General features: G+C 46.0%; 1 protein-coding gene across 1 annotated transcript; it reads left to right on the top strand.

Moving 5' to 3' along the window:
* The first annotated feature begins 16,344 nt into the window (after positions 1 to 16,344).
* OTP (orthopedia homeobox) lies at positions 16,345 to 22,523 on the top strand. The gene is made up of 4 exons (XM_053932037.1): positions 16,345 to 16,371; positions 16,702 to 16,786; positions 17,727 to 18,136; positions 21,977 to 22,523. The coding sequence occupies exons 2-4, from the start codon at positions 16,750 to 16,752 to the stop codon at positions 22,505 to 22,507; spliced, it is 978 nt and encodes a 325-aa protein (XP_053788012.1). The 5' UTR covers positions 16,345 to 16,371; positions 16,702 to 16,749; the 3' UTR covers positions 22,508 to 22,523.
* Positions 22,524 to 24,616: the final 2,093 nt, after the last annotated feature.

The following is a 24,616-nucleotide window of genomic DNA, read 5'->3' as shown; positions in this document are numbered from 1 at the left end:
GTTTGAGTAAACTGCTGTTTCAGTACTTATTTATGTACCTCAAGCACATTTAGAGTAATGTCTACCTCTCCATCACTGTTAAGCACTGCTCTGACAGATGAACTGATTGAATCAGTCAGAATGATCTACTTTTGAAGTGACCCCAGACCAGTACCATAGAGGGCTAAGAGGTGAAACCTGCTTTGACAGTACAGTTCCGTAAGAGAATGTGCGTATCTTCTTACCAGCATTGTGTTCTAGGCATGGAACTGCCAAGCAGACACTGCCTGGGTCACAGCACTTATGAGCTGCTATTGAGGAAAACATCTGTCTTTGGATACTCATTTCACCCAGTTTCTTCTATGGACCTTCACTGGGAAAGGTGGCTGGAGTGCACAAAGTGGATCGTGTGTCTCAGCTGAGAGACTGCAGCATGAGTCTGCTTGCAAACATTGAGTGGAGTATGATGAATAAATGCTGAGCTGAAAAGGAAGTGTAGGGAGATACCAAGTCTGCTGGGTAAAGCAGGGTTTAAAATAAAAATTGCTCATCTTCAGAAGAAAGAATACACACTTCTGGAAAACAAGCCCAAAGAATAACGATGTGCAGTTGCTGAGTAGCACAAGAAATGCATATGAAAGCTAACAGGTGTGACCTATAGTGGCTGAAGGCAAGTAGGATTTTCATATGGCTTAAGCTGGCATTTAGAATGAAAGTCACTTGGCCTTTAACTACCACACAAGCTTTAGGAAAAGTGCCTTAGTGCAGTAGTTTCTAGGATGAGTGGTTTCTCATGTCTGCCCTACCACTAAGTTCTCTAAAAATTAGCATGTTCCACAGTACAGGAAGTAGCCAGCCTCCCTGATGAAAATCAGGGTATGTGCACACCTGAAAATAGTCTGTCTCCAGATGCCTCTGGAACTGTCTTCTGAAGGGACAGCAGCAGGTTTTCAGACTGCCAAAATCCTTTAGGAGAAGGAAAGAACTAACTGTACACAAGTATTTTGGGTGAAATCCACAAAAGCCTAAATGACACAGACCTGTTCTATTTCCCTATAACAACATCCTGTTTTGGCAACCCACCTTCCCTATCTCTGGTGAAAACTTTCAACGGAGCTGCAGTCAATCTGTGTTCTAACACTTGCGGTATGAGGGGTAGGGGAGGGACTTCAAGTCCTTGGTCTAACTTGTCGCTCTCAGGCTGCGGCCACAGAGACGGGACGGCGCCGGCTAGCAGGTCTCTTTTGGTGGCCGGGGAGAGCCACAAGAGTGGCCACTCCAGAGTCTCAGATGAGAGCAGCTGGTAGTGGTGTAGGCAGCTGCATGGGTAAAACTGCCTGGGAGACCAGGATCCGAAACAAAGAAACGAGGGAGAGGACACTTGTGTGACAAGCCAAGGAAACTTTATACCTGACGGGAGTCAGGGACAAGCGCCAAATGAACACTGTTTTGTAACAACTTATAAAGGGGGTAGGCGTGTGCAGGAGTGGTCTGGGAACAACCAATGGGGTTGTTCCATTGGGGAGGAATGGGGGGATTACAGCAACCAATGGAGAACAAACAAAGGAGGGACGAGATCTCAGGGACAAATCATCGGTGGGGTATAGGGTAACTGACAGGGAACATTCCCGAAAAACCGGGGGGGGGGGGGGGGGGAAGACTGACAAGGGAGGTGGGTTGTACAACTTGGATTGACATAGCTGTTGGACCGGGGAGGAGCAGGGAGATTGGCAGGTGGAGGGACAGGCAAGTGGCAGGAAACTTTGGAGTAAACAACTTGGGAGAGACCAACTGTGAGGGACAGAAATAGGGGTACATGGAACGAACCAACTGAACTGGCTAACATTAGATAAATGACTAAGCAATTGTAAAACCACATAAAACATGAACACATAAAACACAAAAACACTAACTACCACATAACTGAAGAGGTTCAGATCAAGGAAGATGCTCAGTAACTGAGCCATACTTACTCATAATGCACTGGGGTTCTCAGAATTGCCACATTAGTATGGCGGGTGGCTGCACAGCTTCTTAAGACTGGGTAGTCACCGAGAATTTCTAAAATTGGATGGTCTGATCACCCCAAAAGGTACAATTGTCTTCAACAGACCTATATGAAAAAGAAGTAGAATAGCAAGTGTGTGCATTTAATATGTGGGTTATACAAGGGTGTTCAAGGACAATATCAGAGATCAAAAGGTTTCTGACAAACTGGAGAAAAATTAAAATACTTTTTTTAGTAAGGACATATTTAAATAAGAAGATAAAGCAAACTTATACATGGCAGCAGCAATTTTCTACTGCACCAACATAGGAAAAAGTAAACACTGCACACCATTTCTGAGAGATACAGAAGAATTTTAGTGTATTACATGCAAAAAATTAGTTTAGCTTATAAGACATGGGCAACAAGCTTTACACTCCCCTTTTCATTAGAAAGGCTTTATCTAGAAGCATTATTGCAGCTAGGAGCTGCAACTAAAAGGGATAAATAAATAAAGATTCAGATTAAAACAGTGAAAACTACTAAAAAGACTGAAAAATAGTCTGTGCAAAAGAAGGAACAAATCCAGACATGTTAGCTTGGAAAATACTGAGGGTAGCAGTGGTAATAACCTTCAAGCATAAACAGAATTACAGAAGAAAATAATAGTTTTTTCTTGGCAGACAGAGTAAGATGCAATGAGCTTGAGTTGCAATAAGCTTGAGTTACAATGAGCGGAAAAAAATATTGGACGGCTTCCTTCTTTAGAAAACAACTAAGACTGGAACAGACTGCCCCTGGAGGCTGTTGGAGCTGCCTCCTAGAGGTCTTCTCTTGACCAGGCAGCTCATTCACTCATGACACAGGGACCACTGATTCTGCCTCATATTTACACATTAGGGAAAAGCATCAAAAGTTGATGAGTATTCATCCTTTCTCAACAGCACTTATCTCCTCACTCAAAAATACAATAGATTTGTTACACAGCTGAAATTAACAACTTTGAATACAGCACAGAGGAGATCCCCAGAGTCCCCTCAAAGGAGACAATTCAGTGATACCTACCTGACTTTACAAATGTTACACTGCACATTACAACACAGGGGACTCAAAGAAGGTGAAAATGGTCTTCCTTAATGAAAGGACCAGGTGAAGCAATTTTTTCTGACTTTCCACTTCCTATTCATGTTTCTGAACACTCATCAAACATACACAATGTCAAAAATACTTTAGGTTCCCACTTGTCATTTTATTTTATGTGTTAATTTGTGCACAAATCAGCTCATTCAGGGCAAAGATAGGAAGCAAGTTTGAAGTATAGCTGAAATCAGAGGATGGAATTTGCAAGGTAAGAAGTGAACTGTGGGGCCTGCTGGAAACAGTTGCAAGGGAAGTAGCAAATTTAGTTCAAAGTCTCATTGTTCATACAGATGCAGAGTGAGACTACAAGCTGTGGGAAGGGAGAAGAAAATCTTTTGTGTATGGCCTAAACTATCTTAACAACTCTTCTCCCATCTGATCTCTCGAGGAACCCATTTCTAAGGACACTGAACAAAAAATAAAAAGGAGAACCACTTCTGGGTTCTCTTCCATGTGCAGTCTTGGCTATGCTCTGTTACCACATGTAACAGAGGGCTCATGATAAATCCAAATTATGGGCTTAGGACTTCAAAGGTGATGGCAAAAGGGATGTGCAACTGCCACCTTCCTCAGTTTTCTGAATACAAATTTAACCACAGTGAAAAAATCAGCTCTTGAACTGTGCAGACTGCTTGCTAACATGTTTCAGCAACCAGCATTTCAGGGCAAACGTCACCACTCTAGAGCCACTCAACATTAACATTACCTTTAAAAGAAAGAAGAAAAACTTCTACAACAGTTTTGTTTTCTTACTGTTCTGAAGTTACTGTAGGTGTTACATTAGATGGAAGGAAACCCAGTAACCCACAGAAAGAGCCTCAATTAGTAAGGTTAACAGAGGCTGAATAGGTTGAAATTGGAAAAATAAGCACATTATTTATGTATCAATTACTACTTGCTCTCCATTTTAACAAAAGGAAATAAAATTTTCTCATCTTTCCTAACAATCCAGAGGCCTCCTTCTGCCCCTGCATAATTAGCAGTAAATTTCACCACAGCTCTCAATAAGCAATCAAAAAGGCTACCTAATTAAAAAAGTAATTAGTTTACACAGATAGATATGAGTGGGTAGATTAGTTGATGAAAATAAAATTAAATTCCTCTGGATGCTTTTAGTGACTCAGCTTTCTGCTCTATTACAGCTTCTACACATTTCTAAAGGAGCAGGTTAAAAATTAGTAAAACATACTTCATTTGTAAATGAACAGAGTGTCTTTCAAAACCAGTTGATCGGATTTGGTTTGTCTTCTGTTTTCAACAAAGAAGATAAACTGCACATTTTATGAAGCGTAAAAATCAGTGCCTCCATAAAAGGACTAATGAGTTATGTTTCATTTTCTTAGGTCACTTACACAACACCTAGGCACCAAACTGAACCAATATTGCACCTGTAAAAGGAAGGTTTGAACACTAACACCCAGAACACCACAGGATTTGTAAGAAGCCAGAACAGCTCCTGATACCAGACCTAACTAAGGTGTCTTTTCCCCAGTCATCCTGCCATCAATAGAAGTCAGAGAAAACTTGTTGAGCAGAACTGCAGTTTTCCTGAGGGTAAACATACACCCTCCACAGTCCTGCCATTTTCCCAAATGAAGGAAACTCCATTGCATTTTGTGGTGGCAGCAGAGAGTTTTACTCTCACACTTGAGTGGGGGATATGTGGGGAACACGAAACCAGTAGCCAAAACTCAATGGAATACAAGTATAACAACAAGCTTAATAGTAATCCTTGATGACAACTAGGAAGCTTTGTCAGAGAAACCAGTGAATTAAGAAGCTTCCTTCCTCAAAGGCTTTATCATGGCCAGTGCCTACTGATGGACCTTACCTCCGTGAATGCATCAAATACCATTTTCACATTCAAACAAAATTGCAATAAGAAATCTAACCAGCACAAGAGAGGAGACTGCCTTTTTAACAATGTGGGGGAAAAAATGCAATGAACTAAACATCGGTTGTTAAGCAAATTAAACAGCTGTAAACTTAGGTTTTATACTTTTTTAATTAAGAAGGTTATAACTGAAACTAAAGTTAAACAGTGATATAAAACTACTGTATACTGAACTTTTGAAACCATTTGTTTTTTAATATGCCAGTAATAAACTCTCATTTTGTTTGCCTTTGCAATTTTTGGAGTGCTACCCATCAATTCAAGGAATATTGACTCAACTGGCAATTTCTGGCTACTATGGACTCAGGAGAATCCACTTGCAAGACATTTGAAATTCCACATGTATCCTCAGACACAGTAGATGGAGCCAGTGGAGAGGAAAGAAAAGCTTTTGAACTCATGAAAATGAAGCAATTTTCACACCAAAGCTAACAAACCTCAGATTGCTTGGTCAAACCAATTTTAAATTGGTAATTACCAACAATGCCTATACACTGTTCACCAGCCTACACAAAGTGAGCTGGTGAACCTTGTCCATTTCTGAATATAATTGAACTTTTAGAAACACAGACCTAAAAAGCCATCATATTAGGTCTTCACTGTGCCAGGGCGAGAGGGCAGAACCCACTCCTTCAAAGGAGCCTAGATGTGAGCTGACTTGGAAACTACTTTCCTTTCATTAAACTTACCATTAAGAGGAGTGCTGCCAGAGCAACATCACAACACTTCACAGAAATGAGGATCAAGGTAAGAATGGTGAAATTTTTTCAACACTGAACATTCTGTGTATAAACAGAAGATTCCAGTCCCTTCTGCACCAAACACAGCACCTTTCAGAAAGGCTCCAATTGACTTTTAATAAAAAAACTCAACTGGAACTAGACTAATATTCTATTTAGACATCCAAATACCAAACTTTACTCAAAAATTACAACATCATCAGCTGCCTATGATTAAAAGCACTTTATAGCTGGCTTAATGTCAAAGAGATATGCTGCTCTTCACATAGAGTTCCTTCAGAAATAGAGAATTCACTTCCCAGTTTACATCTCCTTCATGAAGCTGAAACAGGAAAATGTAGAGAATGTTCTGCAGGTCTGCGGGCAAAAGGAAAACCCACACTGTGGAGACGCTTGACTAGCCAGACACAAACTGTACCTTGTCTTAGATTACTAGGCATAGCAGTAGACCACTATTACCAGGACAGGTTACTAATAGCACCACAGTTTCATTTTGTTGTTATTTATAAAATGAATTTGTCTCTCCAACCCTTACTTCACTTTTCCACACAAAAAAAATTTCCAAAACACCCCCACAAAAACCTAAGTGTTTCAAGTTTGTTCTCCCTGTGGTGATGTCATGATTATTTCATTTTAGTACTTCTGTCCTTTGGTAGAAGTGAACAAACTACATTGAAGTGTAAACTGAACTTTAAGTTTACACACAAGCTTCAGAACTTTTTGACAGTTTTAAGCACAGAAGTTAATCATCTCAGGATAATACAGTATAATACAGGTAGTTAATACTGTTAACCAAGCAGAAGCAATTAACTCCCTTACAAGAGAAAAATCACACACATTGCAAGATTAACACATGAAAGGTACTTGAAATCTTCATCTGTTTTTAAAAGTCTTCTGCACTACAGCCCAGGTTGTAAATGGTGGTAAGTCTGATTAAGTGCCCAGATAGACAGGAGAGGGCAGGATGAAGAGGAATGAGCTGAAGTGTCTATTGTGTGGTAGTTAGGCTAACTCTGGATTCACAAGACGTGGACTACAGGCTGAAGATGAATCCAAATGCATACGTCAAGCCAAAGAGAGAATCACCCTGCCTTCTGAAACCCAAAGCTGTTCAAAACCACATACACTAAAAATAGAAGCATGGCAAGATGATCACAAAGGATAACATTCTTTGCAATCTAGGATAAAAACCTTATAAAGATGTTACAAAACAAAACATTCAACATTTCAGCTTCCTTTTGAGCTACAACTAGGTAAGAGAATTTAACCAATGCTTACATGGAAACTAGCCTGCCTTGAGCTCTTATTTCCACTAGGAATTTCAATAAGCAATCTAAGGAGCCCACTACTGTTTTCAAACATTGAATTCAAAAAGGAACACACTCATCCTGACTGTATCAGGCTATTTTAATTCTGCCTCTCTAATTTTCTCCCTGCAGAGCAAAAAGCAGGCACACTCTGAGGACAGCACAAGAGAGAAGAGCCGTGACAGCTGGGAGCCATCTAAAGTAAGGAAGGCCATTTGCAAGGAGGTTTCCTCCCCCAGCATGTCACCATCCATTGGGAAAGACTCTCTCCTGCACCCCCTCACTTCTTCATTAGCTATAAATAATGTGGCTTAAGAAGGAAACAGAACTTTTTTAACATTCAGAGAGATAAGCATTGCACAAGGAAACTTGATTTGCTGATTACCAGCAACCAAACCCAACACAGAGTTCTGGTTTGGACACCCCAACACATTACTGGTTCTTCCCAGTTTGGACACCCCAACACATTTCTCTCTTTCTAGTTCATCACCCTCAAAGAGTGGAAATTACTAACACCACCCTTGCCTCCAATGCTAAAAAAAGCAAACCCAACACTTGCACTTGAAAATCGCTGTCACATTGCCCATCTGAGCATGAAAACACAAGCCCTGTGAGGAACATTTGAAGGAGCTGGGGTTGTTTAGCCTGAAGAAGAGGAGGCTTAGAGGTGACCTTATTGCTCTCTACAACTTCCTGAAGGGAGGTTGTAGACAGGTGGGGGTCGGTCTCTTCCACTGGGCAGCAACTGACAGAACAAGAGGACACAGTCTCAAGCTACGTCAGAGAAGGTATAGGTTGGATATTAGGAAAAAAATTTTCACTGAAAGAATAATTAAGTACTGGAATTGTCTTCCCAGGGAGGTGGTAGAATCACCATCTCTGGATGTGTTTAAAAAAAGACTGGACATGGCACTTAGTGCTATAGTCTGGTTGAGGTGTTAGGGCATAGGTTGGACTTGATGATCTTAGAGGTCTCTTCCAACCTCATTATTCTGTGTGATTCTATGATTCTGTGTGAAAAGAGCTGTAATTATGATGGAGCTCCTGGACTCCTTGAAAAAGGCCACTTTCAGCCCAGTATTACAAGATGGCACCAATGCCATCACGTTCTGCATTTTCTGTGTCTATCATGTCAAACTCTTTCATGCCACAACTCTCAGGGTGCACATTCATAGAAGTTTACCCATCCAAGTTATTCTAGGCTGAAAGTAATTCACTTAGAGCAGACTTCATTAATGCCAGGTGAGGATAAACCTAGTCAGACACTTACCATGTTTGTGGCATGTTATTGCTCCCCTGTGTTGACTGGAAGCCTCTATTACTCAAGGACCATCCCACCCACGCTTGTCACAAATGAGGCACCTGCAATCACAAGACCATAGGCACAAGAGCCTTCTTTCTGGGTCAGGGTCAGGCAAAGGAGGTTTCAAAGCTCTGATCATTTAATGTCTGGTCACTATTCTACAGATAAATAAAATACTTTTCCTGTGCCATACTGCAGTTCCCCAAACACACTGTTTCTCCCAACACACAAAGTACCTTCTGCCCATTACAAAATCTGCTACCTTATTCTCAACTGGAGCATAAGGAAAAACTGGTTTTCCCATCCTGTAGCTTCCCCAGCAACAGAAGATGCAAAATTCTGAGTGCTGGCTCTCATCTTACCTTGTGGCACTCTGCTTACAGTAAACACCTATTGTAGATGGCCTGTGTTTTCGGTTGAGAAGGGACAGCTAGCGTTAAAAGTGAGGAAACCCACCAGGACTTAGGTTGAGGTTTTGCAAGTCCTTGCTGAGCTGAAATATTAGAAAACTCTATCACATTCATGACAGCTTTAGGAGACAGAGATGCTTCTTTGTGCAGAATGTAATTTAAAACACTGTAAGCCATGACTGAATTATCAACCACTGGCCAGGAGGAGAGAGACATGCAGGCAAAAGAGTTTGTGTCAATGCAGAAAAGCGAACACAGACTAAACAAACAATGGTAGAAATGTTCTGAAAATAGTAGAAACCCAAGAGCTCAAAAAGAGTGTTTGTTGAGAAAACATGTATCTTTTTCCAACCAGCAAGAGTCTCCTGATAATCCTGATTTTTTTCCCCTAAACATTATCTGCAGTTTCTCCCAACAGAGCCAAACATTTAAAACCGAAAAATGTTTTCTCCTAGAAGAAAAAAAACAACAACCAAACAAAAACCTGAAGAAAGAGCTGTCCCTTAGAACTAGCATAGTTATGGTCATATGCATAGGTACTGCCAACAGGATATCTTGTACTAGAGTCTGCCTGGTACTGGCACGACTCCATCGTTGTACAAAGTACCAAAAGGGGAGGCAAGTGTCACTCTTTCAGATGTGTGTGTATGTATACCTATCTTTTAAAATATATATCTATATGATGTAAGCACCTTAAGACTATGAAGACTGCTACAGTGAAAACACAGATGCAGTCAGTAAAAAAAAATCCAAAACAAGTAAAAAAAAAACCCAAAAAACCAAAAACAACACTTCTCCATGATAGAAGAGTAGGACAAGTCTTCAACCCAGGGGCCATCAGTGCTCCTGCAGCTCTCCCTTGGCAGCTCTCCCCTGCTGCCAAGCACAGCCTCCCCGCATTTTTTGCTTATGTCACACAGATTTTGTTCCTCATCAAGAAACTGGACCTTTATATCTATTGCAGGCATCAGGCTGAAGAGTGAAATGTTTTCAGTGATAATGACAAAATGTAGATTCCATCTCTTCTTTAAGTTACTTAGTGCAGAAGCAGAGAATGACAAACACGCGCCGCCATCCCCTGACCGTCCGCCCCGCGCATGCGCGGCAGGCGGCCGCCGACGCCACCATCTTGGTGGCTTCGCGCCTGCGGCGACGTGGCGCTCTGTGGTGAGCGAGCCGGGATCCATTTCCCTAATTGGCCGTATCGGGAATAATTCACGTTCTCCGACTCTGCCGCTCGGCCGTGCGCTACCGTTCGGGGTGCGGGCTGGTCAATCGGTTGGGGGCCTCATTTCGCCCTGTGCCTGGCCGCCGGGCGCAGCTCTGCCAGCCGCGCTCCGCCGAGGGCCGGCGATGGTCGGGGCTAGCGGCCGCCGGGAGCACCGGGCGGGCCCGCAGCGGGTGCCAGCCGCCGGCGTGGCTGCTGCTCCTCTCGTTAAAATGGCCGCGCTGTCAGCTTTTTAAATCAGCCGTACCCGAGACGCGCATCTCCAGGCGCTGCCGGCGGGCGGGCAGAGCGCAGTGGCCGCGAATGCCCGTTCTCCCGCGGCGTCCGCGGGGGCGGCGGGGAGCCCAAGACCCGGCTTGGGGTGGCTGAGACAGAGGCAGGGTCGGGGACAGCGGCCGGCGGTCTCTGGGCCCGGCCGGGAGCGGGAACCCCAGTCCAAGCCCGGCGCTGGGTGTTCTCAGCAGTTTAGATATTTTGAGTAACTCCCAATATTCACCCAAGCCTCATTACCACCTCCTAATGAGACCCCTTTACTCCGTGACGTGCAACCGCTCCATCTCATTAAGGAAATCGCTCTTCAATGCTGATTATTTTATTTGCAGCCATAATTATATTTCTTTCGGCTAAATCACGGTTTAATCGAGCCCACATGGAGGGCAGCAGCACTAATTACAGCGGGAGATGCGGTGGCGGCGGCGGCTCGCCCGCCCGGCCGGCGGAGGAGGCGCGGGCGCGGCGCTCCCCTGGCGCGGCCCGGCCGGGGGCAGGGCGGAGGGCCGGGGGCGAGGAGGTGGTCTCAAACACAACAACTTATTACTTCTAATTCCCCAACTGTCACCAAATCACCTGCACGAAACAAGAATCTAATTTGTTAAGCTGGCATTTCTGCAGATGGAAGATCGATTTTCTCTTTAGATTTCTCTAATTGAGTGAATATAGACGCCCCGAATTAGCCGCGCTCGGGCAAGAGGGGAAAGGAAAGGGAGAGGGAGGGAAAGAAAAAAGTCAACAAAAATCATCCTTGTAAAATAAGCCATATTACCTCTAGGATTGCCCCCCAAATAATAAAGGAAGGTGGATCGAAGGGTCCCAGATTGAGTGACAGTCATATTTCTGGAACTAACTGGTTTTTAAAAGAAAAGGTTAGGACGGCTGGAGAATGCTAAGTAACGGCGCGGGAGAGAGATGGCTGAGCTCTGAAATTGCTTACAGAATTACATTTGTTTTTCTTGTGATTTTATTAAAAGTCACTCCTCATCTCCAGAATGCGTGAAAATATCTACTTTCCACTCAGATACACCACATTAACTTGTTGGAGGCGAATTTGTTTGTTTGTCTATTTTATTTATTTGCCAGATAAGATTGATGCAGTCTTATTAGTGCTATATCTAGTTAGAGGAAGAGATAAGGATGAGATGTTTTCTTTTTATTCCAATTACTAGACTTGTCACCTAACTGAATAACTGATATATGATTATTTATCTTGAGTAAATAGAAATCAGAAAAGCAGCCAACTTAACACATACAAACAAAATATGTATGTTCCTTATTACTATATACTGCCTATGCAATTGAAGGGATTAAAACTGTGGCCTTAAAAGGGGAGAACGTTAAATACTCCATCCACGTTAGCTTCTGGTGTATATTTTGTCATTGGTACACCTGGCGGATGGGGATTTTAAAAATACAGGTATGTGTTTTTAAAAATTCCTCAAGGTTCAGTAGTAAAAGTCTCCCCGGAAGTGTACTATTTGGCTAAACTGAGATGTATCTGAAAAATTATTTATACCAGAGCTCCCTTCGCCTTTAGGGGCAGACCAAATAATTCCTGTCCGACTGCAAAAGCTACAGCACAGTGCGTTACGCTTCGGCTCCGCATTTTTAAGTTTATGAACTTAATATTATGTCAAAAGCCTATTCATACTTAATGCGTGCATGCGTACGAAACTGGATGGAGAGGGGGAGGTGACTTTTGTGTGTAAAGAGTTTGCATCTGGTCGGGTGAGAGCGGGCAGGGGCGTCAGGCATTCCTTGATATTAAAATAGCTTTTTCCCCATAAAAGACTGGTTGTCATCGCTCTGATTAAAATTAATTGATAGAAGCCATCCTTTCAATCTAAAGTAACCGCTTCACTGTCGAGAGATTGCCCGCAGCCTGCCCGCGAGAAGACAGTCGCAGGCGCTGCCTTTGGCTCCTCTGTAGCAGGATGTAGATATTTACATGAATAAGAAAATGGGAAAATGCTGTACTTAACAGTGTTTGAGGAGAGGTGTCAGGTGGTCCGAGCTCTCCCCGCCGACCTTAGGGAGGCTATTTTCGGAACACCTGACGGCTTCGTTTCTCATCAGCTGCGAGAGTTCTTGCCTCGGATGCCTTTAAACTTCACAAAGTTGCTTTCAAAGAAGTGTATTTATAGCGGCGACAAAATGCTACATGCAGCCTAGTGTCGTAAAGCGGCGATGATCGTCACGTTTAGCTCTGACTAGAATGTATAAATTGGACTCTGTAGCTGCTGGCAGCCTTGTCCTTCTTTTCCAAAGAAGTCATATTTTCGAGAGGGTTGATTGAAATGAAAACACGTGTTTATGCTTTTCCATTTCTTAACTCCAAATTACCCCTAACGAACGGATATAGTTTGTTTTGTCATTTGTGTTTAGGATATGTCGATGTGGAAAAGCAAGCAAATAACACTCAAAAGCATAGCTGTAATTTACAATGAATTAAAATTGATTCTTTTCATCAGGCAAGAAAATAGGGAAATGTGAGGTCGTTAATTATTGAGGGAGGCGCTTCTCATTAAAGCGAACAATGTTACAATGCAGCACTGAACAGCGGGAATGTGAATAATAATATCCGACATTTCAGCACTACTGTCTAGAAATAAAAAAAAAATTAAAAAAAAAAATGCCGCGCGAACAAGCCAGCAACCAAAAGTTGCATTTGGTAAATGCTGTGAGCGTTGCTATGTGTAAAAACCAATTACGGTGCTCCGCATACAGCAGCTGGCTTAACTGGATGGATGCTCAAGAAATACATAAATAAAATATCAAATTACAAATCTTATCAGCCATTTATGCCAAGCCACCCTGCTGACTTTAGCAGTTTAACCTTATTTTACTGTGTGTCTCGGTCCAAATATAATTATTCTGATAAAAGAAGGTTCTGTTTCTATATCAGAGCAGAATTGGTTAAATACACTTGTTTATATTACAGCCTCATTCAATCAGGGCTTGAGTTTAGCGGGAAGGGGAGAGGGGGAGCTCTGGGGTTTGGAAAGTTCTCTACCCTTTCTTACCAGGGTCACAGCGCTGGAGAATTAGGGTTATATTACTCCCAGACGCAGCATACCCCGCTCCCGCGGCCTCACTCGGGCGGATCGGCTGGCGTGGGCGGGGGGGCCGTTCAGGGGAGGGCAGAGCCGGCTCCGGCCGGGACCCCGGGATCGGGCCCGCCGGGCGCCGCCGGGCAGGGCAAGGAAAGGAAGGGATGGGATGGAAAAGGAAAGAAAGGCAAAGGCAGGTGAGGGGGGAGATGATCTCCCAGTGCCTGGCCTCTTGGCAGGCGCTTCTGTACGAAATTCAATCTCTATTTTTTATGAGAAATAAACTGTCTAAATAAATTTTATTAGGGGCAACCAATATATTTTCTGGTACTGCCCTTTGTTCCAGTTCTACGTGTGTGTAACAATCTAAAACCTATTTATTGAGGAAAAATCACTGGATCCGTCATAGAAAATCCTTTTACTTTGCTCTGAAGTGATTTCTGAAGACACTCGTGTCACTCTGAAGATTTTTGGCCATTGTGCTAAAGCCTTTCCTTGTTAGGAACTTCAGTTCCTATGATCATGTGGGGAATACCGTAAATTGTAACAGGGAATGGAGCTGACTGGCAGTTTTCTGGCTACACTGGGAAAATGGAAAGATGACGGGGAATAAAATCCTTGTAAATACATCTCCGACGCTGCCCAGGTGAATTCGGGTACTTGACAAAACAGGAGTGCGCGAAAGTGGAATGTGATAAGGGTATTTTACATGTGCCCCATTGTCATTTTCTTTCTGACACGCGTGTAAGCCCAATTCGCTCTTTTCTCTCCCACAGACTTCCTTCTCTGATTTCCCCCCTTCCCTTAAGACAATTGCGATCTGAAGTCTTGGAAGAAATGATTTAGTTTGTTTATACTGCTATAAAAATCAAGAGCAATAGAAAAGTCATAAAATGAAGCGCACTATCAATCACACCGCAACATTGTTATTCAGCAGTTACTAACAGAGATTGATAATCCTTTGATTTCATCCCATTGTTATTACTCTGATGTGTCTGCACATTAACTATTACACATTTATTTATCGACCTGAAACATACAACAACACGGAATAGATGCACACGCACGCCTTGCCACCCTGCCCACGGCGCGCTCGGCAGAAGCCGACTGCGGGCACCTCGAGCGCCCGCGCACTTGTGCCAGTACACACACCTAAAACTGAACCCCTGACGCCCCGGCCAGCCCCTGACCGCCCGCCTCACCCCGGCCCGGGCAGGACCAGACTCCCGCGGCCACGAAAGGCTGCGCGCCGCCCCCACGCCGCCGGCCCGTCTCCCCAGCGACTCCGTCGGCTCCGCTCCGCGGGTCCCGACGCCCGGCAGCGGGCCGGGGGGCTCCTCCCAGCAGTTTCCACTGCCGAGTCTTCCCCTCCTGCCTTACAGCTGCACAGAGAGAATAATTTTCAAAGGAAAAAAGCACAGCAAATATGCTATCTCCGCAGTCACCCATCCAGCCGGGGAAAAATAATAATCCCGAAACTCCCACCCCACCTCCATCTCCTTTCTTTCTCTCTCTGTCTTCGGCTAAATTGTGGCCTGGCTCTGGGGTTTCTCTCCCTGCTCTGAGCGGCCGTTTCCGAGCACCCAGGTTTTTCGCAACAGCCCGAGGTCTCGAAAGCTGAATTGAATCAATGTAGCCTGTGATGAGGGAAAAAAAAAAGGCAGCAAAACTGCCCTGGAGATCGGTCGGCCGGTTCCTTTGTCTCCTTCAGTCTCTGCCGAAACCACTGCACATCTGAGCTGCAAACAAAACCACTCTTGCATCTGTTCGCATGCAGTATTTACAGTGTTTCGTGTAAGTCAATTGGATGGCGGAAAAAAAAAAAACAAAACCAAAAACAGTGGCTCCGTTTTATTTAACATAGACTTCACTGGGCTCGCTTTTTGGTGGAAGCTTTATTTGCACTAAATGAATAATCTTAATTGCATCACTTTTGAATTAAAAATCAATGTTAATCAAGCTGGAAGTAGTAAATATCAGTTTTCATTGTGCCCGCGTAGAGGGTATTTTTCTTGTTTTGCAAATAAAAATACAAGTCAAATAACTTTAAAAGGGCATTATGTTCTGCTACAAATACAATTGAAACGGATTGTTTAGGAGCGGATCAGAAATGGTACAGAATTTTGCACTTAATTTCCTCAGTTATCATTTACAATAAGAACCTCTTGGCTTGACAGCCAAGTCTAAACAGTAGTAAATTAGTACAAATTTATACTGATTTTACTCTAATAATCGTAATAAAAGCTTATAGATTTGGCACTAATTACATAAATGCCTAATGATCTTGAAAATTACTCTGGTTAGAAATATATTACTAATCTAAACTTTGTTGTTGGCTGGCTTTGAAAAATCAGAACATTAGAAATGGTTCGCTTCACTTCTGCAAAGCACTTTAAATTGTTCAAGTAGTTTAATATATTCAAGAGGAAAATAAAAAGCATTTAGCTTTATTTACTGCTTTAAGTTGAGTTTGTAGGCTAGCCGAACTTGGAAACTTTACCCGAAAAATAGGGCTTAAGGGCGTTAAAATCCTGGGGAGAAAGGGAGGCAGAGCTCCCCGGGCGGCCGGGACTCATGGTGCTGGGCTCCCTTGCCCCTCGTTGCGCTCTGCCTCGGCACCGAGCGGGGCTGGGCGGAGATGGCGGGCAGCCTCGGGGGCCAGGCCGCCTGTGCAGCACGACCCGCTGCGGGAACTCGGGCAAGTTTCTCTTTCCTCGACGCCCAGCAGCCGTCGGGGCTTGTGTGGGTGAAAGTCTGGCTGCAGTTTCCCCTGCCGCTCTCGCTCCTGGTTCCCCGGGGCCGCCGGCCAGCGAGGCTGGCGCTGCCCGACCCCGCACCGCCCGTCTGCCCCGCTCGCAGCCCTTGGTGGGCTCTGAGCTTGCGAGACCCTCGGAGACTGATCGGTGAGAGGGTGCGCTCCGAGGAGGCATTAAAAACAATAAAAGCCGATAAATCAGGGGCAACCCGGAGCGGAGTATGGCAAATGTGCATTTGGAAGAGAAGGAGAGAAGGAGAGAAGGAGAGAAGGAGAAGGCGGGCGGCCAAGGCGAACGGAGCAGGGTAAGGGAGCGCGGGCATGGTGCGGGCCGGGCCGGGGCGGCGGGAGGCCTGGGCGGCGGCAGCGGGCGGGCGGCGGGCGGGCGGAGCGGGGCGCTCCGGGCGCTGACATTTGCAGGCTGCCCTCCTGATTGGTCCCCGCGCCGAGCTGCTCACGGGTTCATTGAAGTGTTAAGCACCTCCCCGTCTCTCTAAAGGACATTATAATGCAAGAGACCCCCTTTTTAACCACACACCGAATTTTCTTTCATTTAGACGATCTATATATATATATCTATATATATATATATATATAGATATCTCATATCTTATATCTATTTTAAATAACTTAAGGCCGCTAAAATTTGGGGGGGAACAGCCTTCGCCCTGGAGCGGTGCGCGATGCTGTCTCACGCCGACCTCCTGGACGCCCGTCTCGGTGAGTTTCACCCGGCACCCCCCCGCCCTACGGCGGCTGCACCGGCTGCGGCGGCGAGCGGGGAGGAAGCCGGGGCAGGAAATTAACAATTTGTTCCTTATTTTACCTTAATGCATTCTAAATGGGCTAATTCCTTTAAAAGTAATTGTACTGTATTAAAGTTTAATTTGATTTAACATAAAAAAAGAAGAGAGGAGACCTACGGTATATGTAGATCTACAGCGAGTTGTGGATAATTTAATTTTTCTCTCCCCAGTTTTTATATACATACCTACACATTATTATTATTATGATTATTATTTTAGGACAGATGAGCTCGATGGTGTTTACGGAGTTCTGTGTGGCCTTTTCTTGCTCGCCCGTTTGCTTTTCTCCTTCCCTTTCCTTAAAAAAAATAGAAAAGAAAAAGGGAGAAATATCTGTATCTATCTATTTATGGTAATTCATGAGTTTGTTTAGAGAAGCGGAGGGAGGAGAGGGGAAAGATCGGCCAGACTGACCGAGGTTCCCGCGCATCTGTCGGGGAGGTAACGCTCCCGGCAACAGAGCGGTTCGAACCTTATTTCTTTCTCTCCGTCTCTTTCTCTTACCAGCTCCGCTGGAAAACCCGAGTTGAAACCCTGAAAACTTGCTCTCCTCCTCTTCCCTGCCCTTGGTCTTGCAAGTGAAGGCCGGGCAGGGAACTGGTTATTTCAGCAGGAAGAGGAGCTGCTCGATGTAAAGTTTTCTCCCCTCTGCCCGGGTCGCGCCGGGCCCGGGTCTCTCCGTGTCGTGGAGCCGAGCAGGGCTGCGGGTCTGGCGGGCGGCCGGCCTGGGGACGGCGGGGCGGAGGCGGTGGCAGTGGTTGGATGTCTCTCTCCAGTTCCGTGCACTGGAGAGGGGCTCTGATGGATCTATGCTCAGCTGCAGCCGAGTGACTGCCGCTCCTTTGCTTCCGCAGGGATGAAAGACGCGGCCGAGCTGCTGGGACACCGGGAGGCGGTCAAGTGTCGGCTGGGCGTCGGGGGCTCGGATCCGGGGGGACACCCGGGAGACATGGCTCCCAACTCGGACACGGTGGAAGGGACCACCCTGCTGCCGGGGGAGGACATCACCACGGTGGGATCCAACCCCAGCTCCCTAGCCGTCAGCGCCAAAGACCCTGACAAGCAGCAAGGCCAGCAGGGCGGCCAGAACTCCAGCCAGGCCGCGCAGCAGCAGGGTCAGCAGAAGCAGAAGCGGCACCGCACTCGCTTCACGCCGGCGCAGCTCAACGAGCTAGAGAGGAGCTTCGCCAAGACTCACTACCCGGACATCTTCATGCGGGAGGAGCTGGCCCTGCGCATCGGTCTCACCGAGTCCCGGGTGCAGGTATGAAAAGCCGTCCCCGTGCAGTGCCTGCCGGCCCTTCCACAGTCGCAGTGACGGCTGCACGGCCGGTCGGCGGCGAGGCCAGGCACAACGGGGAGGGGGGTGGGTGCCCCATACCTCAGCCCGACGGCGGGGTAAATAACCCACCCCTGAAAGCAACAGTTTGGCCTTGAAATCAGACATGCGTCGCTCCCCTTTCCTCAAAAGTGTCACCTTGGGGTGTCCCCTTTTCCCCTATCCTACCCACCTGCAGCGCGGTGGCCCCGAGCGGGGCATGGGCTGAGCTTCCTTCAGCTCCACGGCCCGGCCCGTGGCTGGAAGGAGTCCGGGGAGGGACAGCCCGAGAAGAACGGTCTCAGTTCTCGCAATAGCCTGGCGCTAAGAGTCGAGCCGAACCTGCCGGGAATGACTCATTTTCCCCCGGAGCGGAGTCTGGCGGCGACCGCGGGGGCCGCTGTCCAGGTAGCCGTCGGCAGGGCCGCTGTCCAGGGTGCTGATGGCGACAAGGCCGCGGCACCCCCGGGAAGGGGCGTCCGCCAAAGCCCACCGCCCTGAGAGCCAAGGTGGGGTGCGAGGGAAGGCATATCGTCTCGTAAAAAGGCACTTCGATAAAAGCCCGTTTTGTCTGGACTCGGACTTTCCCCATACTGGCTTTTAGAATGCCTGGGAACGGCGGGGCTAGTGAGTGACTTCAACATCTAAGGGTGCACTTTGTTCTCTAAAATACATATATATACACATATGTACATAGACAGATATATATGTATATGCACACAGGACAGTAGGAAACTATTTAGGCAAATAAATGTAAACGAAATTTGGTAAAGGGGGAGAAGGTTCAAAGAGCTATACTGCTCAGACGCAGCTGTTTTGCGCATAAGATTATTTTAGCGACTTTCTAGATGAGTCCGTTCCAAGGAATGAAAGCCTGCACAATAGAAGCACTTGTGGGATGCGCACCCCGGCTCAGTACAGTGCACCGGGACTGCCGCTGCTGAAGCAATTCAGCACAGTCATTGTTCAAAATCCCTATCGGCAAGCACAGGCTCCTCAGCTAAATAAAGACACGTGAAGAGAAATCCCTAAATGAACGTTTTAGGAAGGAAAACAGATTCCGTTCTTGAATGTGACAGAAAAAGCGCGTCTGCTTTTAAAAAGTAAAACAATTTGACTCAGCCTACACAGAACTATAATTAGTTTAAATTAAAAAGAAATTAGATTCACAAATAAAATATAATTGGACAACTGACTCTATGAAAAAAAGAAAACGAGGTCTATTAAACTTTATTGGGTTTCCCAAAGGTTAATGATACCAATTTCAATATTAGGAGTGTGGTAAATGAAGTAAAATATAAAATTGAAATAGTTATTTTCTAACAGCGCATCAAAGAAATTCGTAGAAAGAAAGACAAAGTGTTTTAATGGCCTTGGCATAATCTTAAACCAATGCTAATAGCTCGAGACTGCTGATAAAAACAGTTTAATAGAATGTCAATTTAAATTTTTTTTACAATAATGTTCTGTAATTTAAAAAGTAATCAGATCAACATAACCTTCTTAATTAACACTTCAAAATGATTAACATTATGTAATCTAAGACAAAAAATATTTAATATATTTACTTCACAATCCGATGTATCACTGGTCCTTGATTAAATTTAAATTAAACAATAATTAGTTTCTGTTCTTATACGAGTAAGAACAGTTTTTACAGTTTTCTTTATAGTTAACAGATAGCCTACACATTACTTTCAGTACATGGGCTCCACACTGATTAAGGAATGCTCCAAATGCTTAATTTATAGCAGCTGTATATATTTTTAAGGGTTTTAGATGCTAGGATAAATCACCACTTTCCTTATTTTAGATCTGTATTTAATGTATATGATACATTTAAATAATTATAAAACTGGCTGATGCTTAAACGGGAGTCCAATTCCACATCTGATATTGCTCTGCTTTTCAAGCTGCTGTAATAAAACCATTCTTTTTATAGCATGCCATTATTAGAAACCAATTTCAGAATTATTTATAACCTGGAATGGCTTATTAAGCAGCAATGCAAGAATCATGCAAATTATGCGATCAAATGCAATATAATAAGCATAATCATTAGTCTCTAGCACGGATTAATTAACTTTCAATATTTTATTTACATAAAAACTAAATCAGTGAAATAACTTCTGCACAGTCAGGCTTGCCTTCCAATATTTTATATGAACAAAAATAATGTGCTGTAATTCCATTGACCGTGTCCCCCACAATGGTCCCGTCACCTGCCACATCTTAATAGGGGACAAGCTGAGAGTATTTTCTAGTTTTCTAATGGAATGAGAAATTGCATTTTCTTCCTCTCCCAGTACTATTAAAGTGTAATGAATTCGGCCCAGAGTTCACGGCTGGCTGATCGAAATGAACCTGAGATCTGAGCTTTAATACAGCTCTCCAGATTTCCTACCAAATCTTCACATTAATCATCTGCTGGATTCCAATGAGATCTTCATAAAGCTTCAGCTTCTTAAAAAGAAAAGAAAAGAAATAAAAAGAAAAAAAAAGAAATAAAAAGAACATTTTAAAAAAGAGAAGAAGAAAAACAAAAGTGATATTGTCTCCCTTTCTCTCTATCACTTTCACTCTCACCCGTTTATAGCTGGGGAATTAAATGGGCTATATATTTTAAAATACATTTACAGTATGTCTATATTACTGTAACAGCAGATATCATCAAGGTAGTTTTTTAGATTCCAACCTCCATTAGATTCTCACTGTTGTATTAATAATTTTCAGGGGCTAGTTGCATTTTAAAAGGAGTTCAAAGTTGCCAAATGCTCATGGTTAATATATTTCTAGAGTTGTCATGTGTGCATTTTCAAGATCTCCCCCAGGTTTTCCTTGCATTTTAATCTGTCATGCATCAGTTTTCAACTGGAAACATTCACATTTTAAAAGCATATGCAGTGCAGCTATGAACTTAGACGATCAGACCTGATGGAGATTCTTTACACCACCAGCAAACCATGAAACATAAAAAGATTTTGTAGCCGCAATTTGACTATTAACCCTAAAACATAATTGAACGCGATTTTTCGATTATTCATATAATATTTAGCTCCCTTATGGCCGTTCATTCCCGCTAATTGGCGTCCGCCTTTCTCAGTCCGCTTATGGAGCCTGAGAGGGTGGAATTCGGCAGAATGGGGCACTGCGCTGTCTCGCATTTTAGGTGGATGCGCTTTCTCCCAGCTTACGACTGTATCGGTTGCTTTCGGCCGCGGTGCGGCGAGACCCACCAAGCCACCCCTACCACAGTGTCACCACAAGCACCCACTCACCTAAACAACCTCTGGTTTTGTTAGTATAGGTTTGGTTTTGGTATGTTTTGGGTGTTTTTTTTAAACCCAAGTGCGGGCGGTTTGGTGCGAGGGTTTCCTGGCCGGGCCCGGGTGGCACGGGGCGAGGCGGCTGGCCCGGGGCAGGGCTCTCCGCCCGCCGCGCTCCGATGGCGGCTCGGAACGCGTCCACGCAAAGGCCAGAGCCGTAGGCTGCTCGGGTTTTCATTTTATTTTTTTTTTCTTTTATTTCCCCGTGGGAAGGCCAGGCTCCTCTGCTGGAGTCTCTCGCCCAGGACGGACAAATCGATCGCTTTCGTTATAAAAAGTTTCAGCGGTTTCGTCAACGTGTGATGGGGACGCGCGTGGGGCTGCGGGTGTGAAGAGCTATCGTGGTCGATGGGGGCGAGGCTCGAGGGGGCGGCGGGAGCCGGGGCGGGGGTCCCGCCGAGGCCCCGGCTGCGGGGGGTGGTGGTGGCTAACGGAGCGTGTCGCTGCCCACCGCCCGCAGGTCTGGTTCCAGAACCGCCGCGCCAAGTGGAAGAAGCGCAAGAAGACCACGAACGTGTTCCGCGCCCCGGGCACGCTGCTGCCGACGCCGGGGCTGCCGCAGTTTCCCTCGGCCGCCGCCGCTGCCGCCGCCGCCATGGGGGACAGCCTGTGCTCCTTCCACGCCAACGACACGCGCTGGGCCGCCGCCGCCATGCCCGGCGTGTCGCAGCTGCCGCTGCCGCCGGCGCTGGGACGGCAGCAAGCCATGGCGCAGTCCCTATCCCAGTGCAGCCTGGCGGCCGGCCCGCCGCCCAACTCCATGGGCCTCTCCAACAGCCTGGCGGGCTCCAACGGCGCCGGGCTGCAGTCCCACCTCTACCAGCCCGCCTTCCCCGGCATGGTGCCCGCCTCCCTGCCCGGTCCCAGCAACGTGACGGGCTCTCCCCAGCTCTGCAGCTCCCCGGACAGCAGCGACGTGTGGCGGGGAACCAGCATCGCCTCCCTCCGCCGCAAAGCACTAGAGCACACAGTCTCCATGAGTTTCACCTAATGGCCGGCGCCTCTCCCCGCGCCGCCCCCGCCCCCGCCGCCTCGCCCCGCGCCCCCGCCTCGCCCCGCGCCCCCGCCTTCCCCCACCCGACTTACCAGGGAGTCGACTCAGGATCTGAAATCAGACACCAACAGACTGGTTTGTGGGCCGAGAAACATCCCCGACCCTCCCCAAAGCCCCCTCTTCCCCTGCGCATCACCCGCGCACCCCTGTGCCCCGATGTCCGCCCCGCCCGGCGGCGGGAGGACTCGCGGCAGCCCCGAGCCCGGCTCTGCCTCCTTCCGTCACCACGACCCGGCTCTCCCGCCGTCCGCCCGTCCGGCTTTGGCTTTGCAAAGAAGTGCATTTTTGTTTCTGTTTTCATAATTTTTATGGTTTATTTAGGAGCGGCGACCTGCCGCCGGTTCCTTCCGCTGCGAGGGCGCCGTCGGGGGACGGCCGGGCGGGTTCGCGAAAAGTACGGAGACCCCAGAGAGTATCAAATCCATTTTGATTAAGCATTAATGAGCGACAGCGAATGTGATGGGGTAAAAAAGAAAAAAAAATTAAAAGCTTCTTTTTTGTAAAAAACAAAGGGGATAAATGGGGGAAGAAAAAAGCGCACAAGAGCGCTTCCCTTTTTCGGATCTTTGATTTCGTGACAGTTGAGTTGCCGATCCTCCCTACCTTTATTTACGCATTTATTTACATTCCTGCTGCTATTGTCCCTCCGCAGCGCCGGCGGAGGCGCCGCCGCGCCCCCCGCCCCGCCTGGCCAGGCTCGGCCCGGCCCGGCTCGGCCCCGCGGCCCGCCCGCCTGCATGTGCCGGTCACCCCGCCGCAGGGCAGGGCCGCTGGAGGAATGAACAAACGATGTGAAATAGGATGTTTTGTGTAGATAAAGCATTCTTGTTACATACTGGTCGATTCGTGATATGTTTTAACTTATTGTCTGTGCTTATTTATTGAATTTTGGGTTACTTAATAAATGTTTGAGCTAATATAAAACATATTACTTGACTTTTCCGGACACGTTTATATCAAGTTAATGTGAATGGATAAATAAAATCATTTTCAGTATGTGATATGAAGAATTATAGATTTTGATGTGGCGTGTGAGATATGAGAGGTGTCTTCAACTGCAGGCAAAAAAAAAAAAAATAGACAGGACTTCCTTCTGTGGTATTCACTGAGTCCTTTGTCACAAGTTTGGGGATAGTTTGCTTGCTTAACTTTGCATTGATGCCTTTCACTTGTCACAATTTTAATACTTCATGATTAATAAACTTTTGTTAATCTTTCTGTGTGGTTGGCCTTTAAACTGGGAGTTACAAAAAGTTGTGTGGTGAAGCAGGGCAGGGCAAGGGATGAAGGAGAGTGGGTCAGTGGGAGGCTGGGGTAGGCAGGCAGTGGAGAGATGATCAGTTTTTTTGGAATGTGAAATGAGGGCATGGCTGCTGGCAAAGCAAGCCCCATGGAAGAGAGAACTCTTGCTTTACTCCCATGCAAACTTTGATATGGGGGGAAAAAGAAATACAGTACATTGCCAAGCATCATACAGCTGGGTTTGGGCTTTTTTTCTTCTTCCCCCCTCACCCTTGCCTTTTATGCAATACACTAAGATCTCTTCTCCTTGTAGATCAATTACACACCTCTTAATTACACACCTGAGAGTGCACGACTCCATAGGCACCCGCAGAAGGGTCCTTGCCCGCTCCAAAGTGCATATTACATATGCATATTTAATTTAAAAGAGAAATAAAAGCAGAATAAATTATTGGTGATCCAGACCACAAGTGAGTCCTCTGGGAGTCACCTGAGGAAAGAGCCCTACACCCTCCTGCAGGAGTCTGCTCCTGCAGGTGCTGTAACAGCCCAGGATGCTCCACCTGAGGTAGTCTAGGATAGGCAAGACAGGTCCCATACCACAATCCATACCACAGTATCACTTGGGAAAAGAAGTCACTGTGTTCTGTCTCTCCTTCCAGCCCTGCTTCTAGTCCCCAGCCCAGCCTCGGGCTGAGCAGATGTCCCTCTGCATGCAGGCTTAGCTCCAAGATTGAAGTCCGTGATCAGTTTAGTTCAGCCGTCAAAGACATGGGCGCACAGGCTGCCTATGGAGCAGAGCTG

Source organism: Vidua chalybeata, chromosome Z (assembly GCF_026979565.1).
Source record: "Vidua chalybeata isolate OUT-0048 chromosome Z, bVidCha1 merged haplotype, whole genome shotgun sequence".
In the NCBI taxonomy this organism is placed as follows: domain Eukaryota; kingdom Metazoa; phylum Chordata; class Aves; order Passeriformes; family Viduidae; genus Vidua; species Vidua chalybeata.
The sequence above is the reverse complement of the archived record's forward strand: the minus strand, read 5'-3'. Positions and strand labels throughout refer to the sequence as shown.